At 45.1% G+C, this 8,245-nt stretch overlaps 1 protein-coding gene across 1 annotated transcript in view; it reads right to left on the bottom strand.

Annotated features, from left to right (window-relative positions):
* RYR3 (ryanodine receptor 3) overlaps positions 1-8,245 on the bottom strand; it is a 373,605-nt gene that overhangs the window by 96,699 nt on the left and 268,661 nt on the right. The window contains exons 54-59 of the mRNA XM_077771636.1: positions 5,752-5,898; positions 5,480-5,542; positions 3,967-4,042; positions 3,731-3,854; positions 877-992; positions 270-337 (exon numbers count right to left, since the gene is read on the bottom strand). Coding sequence (XP_077627762.1) covers positions 270-337; positions 877-992; positions 3,731-3,854; positions 3,967-4,042; positions 5,480-5,542; positions 5,752-5,898 — 594 coding nt within the window. The remainder of the gene's footprint in view (positions 1-269; positions 338-876; positions 993-3,730; positions 3,855-3,966; positions 4,043-5,479; positions 5,543-5,751; positions 5,899-8,245) is intronic.

The raw sequence follows: 8,245 nt of genomic DNA on the forward strand, positions 1-8,245 counted from the left end.
GACTCCACTGACACACATCACACTTGAGGTGATGGTGAAGCACCAGGAGAAGAATGTACCAGAGTCCCTGGGTGATGGCGTGGAGCAGGCTGCCTACTGCCTCAGTCCACCTATCTGCCCCCAGACTGTTCCACAACAGAGATATACGTGTTGAGTTCATCAAAGCCAATGGGGTTTTGGCTATCTTTGTTAGATTAGCGTACCTGGCACCCTACATTGTACAGATTCTAAAAAGACAGCTATTTGGTTAAATCCAGGGCATCACTTACTTTGGCAAAGAATTTGATCTCCTGGTCATGGGGAGACTTTTCGGTTTTCCCACTGCTGACAATGGCTTCTACAAAGACAAAAGTAACAAAGTTGGCTGCAGGTAAAGAGAATAAACACAAAAACAATCACAGCATTTTAGAAACAGAGCAACTTTCCTCAGGGTCATGGAAAGGCCATTTAATTTTTTAAAAATATCTCATATTTTACAAAGTACTGTCTAACTGTGTTGGTTAGGTGTTTCTTCTGTCAGTTCTCTAAGCTGTTTTACTACCCTTCCCTCTACTGATGAGAAAGCAGCTTCAGAGAGGTTGAGTCATATGCCCACAATCACAAAGTAAAACAATGGAAAAGTTAATACAGGAGTTCTATGAAAAATGACAAATGGCTCAATCAAACCCTGAATCCAAGGATGAAACAGATTTTTTTAAAGAGGGGGACAAAAATCTTGGCCACCATTCCCCCCCAAAACATATGATGTCTCAATGAATCACTGACAGCTATAGTATGAAGGCATCATTGCTTGATCAAGGAATACCACGTTCTTTTTGAGGTTATGAAATACTAAGGGAAGCACACATTTGGGGGATATTTCACAATGATACTTACCCAAGTGGGCAATAAACTCTTGGGCGGAATCAACATATTTCAGGATCTTCTTCAAAAATTTATAGGCAAACCTCTTTTCCATGGAGGAGGCATCCAGCTCCATGTCCTTCATGCCTCTAGGTTGGAAACGGGTAAACCCCAGGAAGTAACAGACATGACTATGTGACTTTGGAGCATCAGCAATCCTATCTGTGTTGACTCTACTTTCTAAACATTAATGGTTATTTTGGCCTAGTGACCTGATTTGTTATTTGACTGATATCCTCTTGCACTTGGAACCTGCATCTGTGAGCACCCAACAGCTGCACTACGATAATATCGGAAAAGATTTTTCAAAATACCTTTATCATTCATTCCACAAATATCAAGCTGGGGATAAATCAGAGAAGCAAACCAAATCCCTGCCTCTGTGAAACATACAGACTAGCTGTAGGCAGACACAAATAACATACAGTACAAAACAGAAATTATGTGGAATGCTAGGAGCTCGTATGTTTTGTGAAAAAGGAAAAATTAAAGCAGTATGAGAAGGTCCAAAGGTGCCTGAAGTGGGGGAGCAAGCAGACTGTAGTGTTACACGGGGCAGTCAGGGCTGGTTTCATTGGGAGGCGACACTGGGGTAAAGGCTTGAAGGAGGTGAGCCATAGGGACAACTGGGGAAAGAGTTTTCCAGGCATATGGACTGGTGGTGCAAAGGTCCTGAGGCAGGATCACGCACACCAAGTTGGAGGAATATGGCAGATGCTAGTGTGGATGGAATTGAAGTGAGCAGGCAGTCAGAGAAACATGAGGTGGTTGGTGAATCATTAGGGCCCTATGGGCCATCCTTAGAATTTTGCTTTAGCTCTTAGATGGGAAGCTATTGAAAGTTCTGGATAGAGGAATGACTTACATTATACATTACTTTAATTGCTAGATTCAAAATGAACTGTGGGGGGGCAAGGGTTGAAGCAGGTGCCCAGATAGGAGGCTCTTTCAGGAATGATGGGAACAGCATGGAAGGAGTGAGGATAGTCAGATTCTGGATATCTTTTAGAGGCAGGACAATCAGGATTTCCTGAAGGACTGGATGTAGGTTGTGGGGAAAAGAGGAGTCAAGGCTTTTGGCTTGAGCACCAGGAAGAATGGAGTGCCATGGAGTGATGGGGAAGCTGAGGATAGAGCAGGAGAGGCACAGAGAGCAAGAAATGAGTCCTCCTTGCTGACGGGGCTCCGGCTTCCCCATCTGCACACCCATGGGCCCTCCACAGGGTCTGGCACATGGTAAACAGTTACTAGCATATGTTTGCTGAGTTCAACGATCTTTTTCCTTCTCCCTCATATTGCCTTGATTTCCTTCTTAGTTCTGGTAAAGAGGAATTTTTCATTTCTGTGAGCAAGTTATTTACCAGCAAATCACAGAACACTTTCCTCTGGGTGTTAAGAAGAGGATTAAAATGATGAGGGGAGTATTTCTCAGATGCTTCCCCAGAGGTGGTCTCTGGCTGTCTGACCTTTCCTGCTCCACAATACGGCAAGTAAGTTTTGCTTTTTTTTCATCTGAGCTACAATAAAAATATTTGTATAGATTTTTATTTTTTATTTATTATTTTTTTTGGCCACTCAGTGGCAAAATTCTGTAGGAGACTAAAACAAGAAACAGCAGTTGGCTGAGCAAACATTTCTTTCAGAAGGAACAGCTCTATCAGATAGGGACCCTGGCTTGTTTTGTCACTCTTCAAGGGACTCAGCAAGCAAGACCTAAGGAGCAGAGCCCACCACTGACATCTAATAGTGAAGAAACAGGTTCTAGGTTCAAGATTTAAGCAGCTAAGATCACATTCATATAAATCCTCATCTAGATAATTCTGACAAGCACAAGTATGAGATAAAAATCCAGGGAATCTTGATGCATTCAGTCTCCTCAGCGGAGCTGCGTCTTCAAAGAATCTGTTCTCTGTGTTCAAAGACTGTTTATGTCCATTATGTTCACTATTGCCCTTACGTAATTTAATTAAATACTGTCTAAAACAACAAAATAGAAGTTTGAAGAGGACTGTTGATTCTGTAAGAACTAAATTGCATATTCTGCAAAGACATGAAATTGCATTTCCAAATACAATGATTCTGAATTAAGTATGAGTGGGATAACTAGCTGTAAAAGATAAGAGAGGAAAATGAAAAAAAAATCTAGAAGAGGGCACCTGGGTGGCTCAGTTGGTTAAGTGTCCGACTCTTGATTTCGTCTCAGGTCATGATTTCATGGTTCCTGAGTTTGAACCCTGCATCAGGCTCTGCGCTGACAGCACAGAGCCTGCTTGAGATTCTGTCTCCCTCTCTCCCTCTCTGTCCCTTCCCAGCTTGTGTGTGCACTTGCTCTCTCTCCCAAAAATAAACAAACATTTTTAAAAATCTAGAAGATACTGTAGTTCCATGGTTTTGTATGTGCCATAATTTCTGCTGCTCTGCAAAGAAGCCCAAGTCCCTAAGGTCTGATGCTGCACTATGGATAACGTCAGAACATCAATTGATAAAACCATACACAAAGAGAAGCTCTGGAGGCCTATAGCACAAGATGCGTGAATGAATGCATGTTTGTATGTTTCAATCTCAAATGAAATGTTTAAGGTATACATGCATAAATTCTCACGATTCTTTGCTATAACTCATCTTTAAAAATTGGTATTGATTGGTCCTGTTTAGGTCAGAAAAGATGGCTTCATGCTCCCAAATAAAAGTTTTCTCATTTCAGAATACTGATCATTATCCTTTCTCTCATCTGCTTTGCAGACAGGCAATCAAATACCTGGGGAAGGCGAGACCACATCCATAAGTCCCCCCCTGCCCCCCTAACATAACCCGGAAGAGGACTTACCTAGAAACCACGATGCCATTCACCTGGAGGAATTTAAACAGGTCCTGTGCCTTTTCTCGGTCCCTGAACTTCTCCTTGGCTGTCAATGTGTCATATGGTACCAGCAGAGGGTGACTGCCACCACCTGGGGTCAAGAAAGTGAGAGATGACCAACTCTTTGGCCCTTCCCTTGTGCTTCTGGGAAAACATACCTGCGCCCTCCCCCACCTGCAGGGGGCACCGTGAACCTGGCTCACCTTTGCTCTCCAGTTCCAGCTTCTTCTTCTTGGCCCAGATGTTGTGATAGTTCTCGGCCACGACCTCCACCATTCCCTGTGTCCCACCAACGAGACGATAGTCAGAGCAAAAGCAGAGAAGAAAAATGGGTCTACATCTGCCAGGCTGTTTCAGGCAGCCTTGGGAACCGAGCACCACCAAATGCTAACAGCGCACTGTGGAGTGTCTCCCATCATTAATTACTCTGTGTTTATGCACCTCATTAGTTTTTATAGCTTCCCCTCCATACAGAAAACAACTTCTAATTCTGTCCTTTCCTTGTAACTTATTATCCTGGCAGTCTGATGCATTTATGAGACACACACTTTTCCATCTGAAACTGCATTCTGGCGGTTCGTCATTTGTCCCGGGACTTGAATATATTACTCCTGACCTGAAACAGGGAGATGGCAGTGGGAGTCTGGCAAAACTCCAGAATCCCTCAAAACCTTCACCTTAGAAGGCTGAAACTAATCACATCTTGGAGAAAGTGGCTGCAAATACAACTGGTCAAAGAGAATTCATCTTTATAAGGCTCATAAAACAGTGCCCTGGAATCAAGGGTGTACATTGGAAAGAAACTTTCTCTGACGTCCAAAGGGTTGGTCTGACGGACTCTCTGGGGAGTATCCGCCCCGGGCCGGGGCCGATCCTGGCTGCTGATGTGTGCGGGAGGGCAGGGATGGGAGGAGGTAGTTTGGGGCTTTTAATTTCATCCTCTCGGCTGTGCGCCCCTCAGTCCTGCACCATCATGGGGCACTCGAGTGAATCTTCCACAGGATATGAGATATGCAAGCGCCCGTGTGGCTGGCAGCACCTGCTGGGACCAGGAAAAGCACCCCCACCCCAGAGGCCTGCTCCATAGGCTTCCTCCTAGGGCGGGCCTATTTTGTCCCCATTATTTTTCCTTCTATCTGTTAGTTCTGTGTGTTGATACAGTAATTTGCAGTTTCTTCCCCCTTTTATTGAGTCACTACCTGTTATGATGGTCCTGGAAGAAGCACAGAGCCTGGCCTCCTTAGATAACTGGGTTATTCTTGCTGAGACTCGCCCTGTGGCCCTTGCCGAGTCTGGTTCTTCTCCATTCTGGTATTTTAGTGGTGAGATGTTCTAGGCTTTCTCCCCTCTCCTCACTCCTTTTTAATTTAACTTAATTTTTTAAAGACCCTTCTCTCCCTAGGGTCATTTAAAAAAAAAGATTCTTTTCAAGTTTATTTATTTTGAGATAGAGAGCACAAGTGAGGGAGAAGCAGAGAGAGAAGGAGACAGAGAATCCCAGGCGGAGTCCGTGCTGTCAGCGCAGAGCCCAACACGGGGCTCGATCTCACGAACCGTGAGATCATAACCTGAGCCACAATCAAGAGTCAGAGGCTCAACCGACTGAGCCACCCAGGTGCATCCTCACTCCTGTTTAACAAAACTCTTTGGAGGGTAACATGTCCTGCACGTGGGGGGCTTTAGAAAGCAAGCTGTTCTGGAAGCACCCACACTGACCTGGAGCTCCCTGGAGAGCACCACGTTGGAGAGGTCCAGGGGAGCTGGGCTGTAGCTGTTGCCCTGGGAAAGTAAAGGTAGAATCACCGGGTTTGCCATGACTTTCCTTATTCTTATCAGTATCCTGACTTCAGCTGCCAAAGGTGTATCTCCGAAAGATCCTCAGGGCTCACCACTGGTAGTCCTTGGCCCTGACACACCAGGGAGAGATTTCTCAGGTCCTCTGGGGGTTCCTCACGGGCCCAGTGTTGGCCCTGGTCATGCTGTCATACCTGGCTGGCCTGGGACACACTCCGAAGCTTCTCATTTTCCCGCTGTTGAACCAGGGCCTCTCCCTCTTTGGTCCTCTCCACAGACCAGCCCACAGCCAGCATGGTCTTCAGGGACTCTCTAGCGGGCCAGCGGTAAATTTCCTTCTCCTGGAAGAAAATCCGGGTGCAGAAGAGCTTTGCAGAGCACGCCCTCACTCTCTGACTGGCCTGATGCCCTGGGAAGTTGGCCCCCACAGTGAACACGGGTGTGGTGGGCTCCAGCCTCCTCTCACTAGGTCAGAACACCCTCTCTGGCACCCCATCTGAAACATGTCATCACCAGCCTTTCTAAGGTTTTCAAGCACAAACCCTACAGTCTCCTGCCTTTGGAGGGAATGTACCAGACATCATCCACGGATTATGGGTAAAGAGGAGCAAGAATAGAAGAGTGACTCCTCACATTCGAGTTGCTGTTTCAGTTGGGACTTGAGGAAATCCATCTGCACAAAGCTCTCCTTTGNGATGTAATCCAGGCCTATGGTCCACAGGTGGACCGATCTCAACTTGGTATTCCAGCCCAGACCTCTTTCCAAACTTCCCAGCTTATTTAAGTTCTATTTGGATGTCCACAGGTACCTCCCCACACGCCTGCAACAGAACCCAGCATTTTACTCCGATAGGGGGCCCCTCTCCTCTTGGGTTCCCAGCATCTCAGCGAAGGGCACCAGCTTACACCCCCTCTCCAAGCCAGAAGTGTGTCAATCTTCCTTGATGCCCTCTGATTCTCAGCACCATGTCGTCTGTGGTTAGCTTGCCAGACCTACTCATTTGCCTGCCTCTCCTTAGCTTCCCTGCCAGTGTTTTAGTACAGGCCACCATCAGCTCTCACCTGGAGCACTGCAACGGCTTCCATACAGTCCTCCCTGCCTCCAGTCTTGCAGCCCCTCCGTGGACTACATTTTCTACACCACCGTCAGGTGATATTTATAAAATCACCTGAATCAGGGCCCTCTACTGCTTTAACATTTTCTGACTCCCAGGAGGAGGGGCAAGATGGCGGAAAAGTAGGGAACTCCGTACATTGTCCTCACCCCCATATCTCGCATGGAGAAGACCTGAAGCCATAGGAACCCTTACAGAATCCAGGAGTTTGTAAGGAAAAAGAGACAGAGTCCACTGAGAAAACCTTCTAACGGCTACCTCAAGAAACAAGCCAAAGTACACATGGTGGAGAGTCCCAAATACCACTACGAGTAGGAAAATAAAATAACCAAGGTATCAACAAGAGTGACTAAGAGATACCATTCAAGAACACTTTCTGAAAGGATAGGCCCTGGACAGTCAAAGAGCCTTCCTGGGTACAGCAGCCCTCACAGGTGCAGAGAGCATAACAAGTTTTTAAAACTAACAAGAGATACAAAGCTAACCGAAATGATGAAATGAAAGAGCTCTCCTCCAAAGAAATTCCAGGAAGAAATGACAGCTAAAGAACTTCTCAAAACAGATATAAGCAGCATAACTGAACAAGATTTAGAACAATAATCATAAAATTAATTGCTGGGCTTGAAAAAAGCATGGAGGACATCAAAGAAACTATGGCTACAAACACCATGGAGCTTAAAAATAGGTATGATGAATTAAAAAATGCGATAAATGAGATACATAATAAACAGGAGGCATCCAACGCACGGATTGAAGAGGCAGAAAGGAGAATAAGTGATTTAGAAGACACAATTCTAGAAAAACAAGAAGTTGAGAAAAAAAAAGAGACAAACTGATTGAGGAACATGAAAGAAGAGTTGGAGAGCACAGTGATACAGTCAAACGGAACAATATCCATATCACAGGAATCCCAGAGGGGAAGAGAGAGGGAAAGGTGCTGAAGGAGTCTGTGAACAAATAGCAGAGAACTTCCCCAACCTGGGGAGAGAAGTAGACATTGAAATCCAAGAGGCACAGAGAACTCCCCTCAGATGTAATTTGAATCGATCTTCTGCACGACATATCATAGTAAAAATGGCAAAATATAAGGACAAAGAGAGAATTTTGAAAGGAGCTAGGGAGAAAAGGGCCCTAACATACAAAGGGACACCTATCAGAGTGGTGACAGACCTATCTACTGAAACTTGGCAGGACAGAAAGGAATGGCAGGAGATCTTCAATGTGATGAATAGAAAAAAATATGCAGCAAAGAATTCCTCTATCCAGCAAGCCTGTCATTCAGAATAGAAGGAGAGATCAAAGTCTTTCCAAATAAAAAAAAATTGAAAGAATTTGTCACAACAAAGTCAGCCCTACAAGAAATCGTGAGGAGGACTCTCTGAGGGAAGTGTTGCAAGGAATGAAGATACCAGAGACACCACCACAAGCATGAATCCCACAAAGAACACAATGACTCTAAACCCACATATTTCAATAATAACACTGAATATAAATGGGCTGAATGCTTCAATCAAAATATATAGGGTAGCAGAATGGATAAAAAACCAAAATCCATCTATTTGCTGTCTACAAG

Source organism: Crocuta crocuta, unplaced genomic scaffold (genome assembly GCF_008692635.1).
Source record: "Crocuta crocuta isolate KB4526 unplaced genomic scaffold, BGI_CrCroc_1.0 scaffold156, whole genome shotgun sequence".
In the NCBI taxonomy this organism is placed as follows: Eukaryota; Metazoa; Chordata; class Mammalia; order Carnivora; family Hyaenidae; genus Crocuta; species Crocuta crocuta.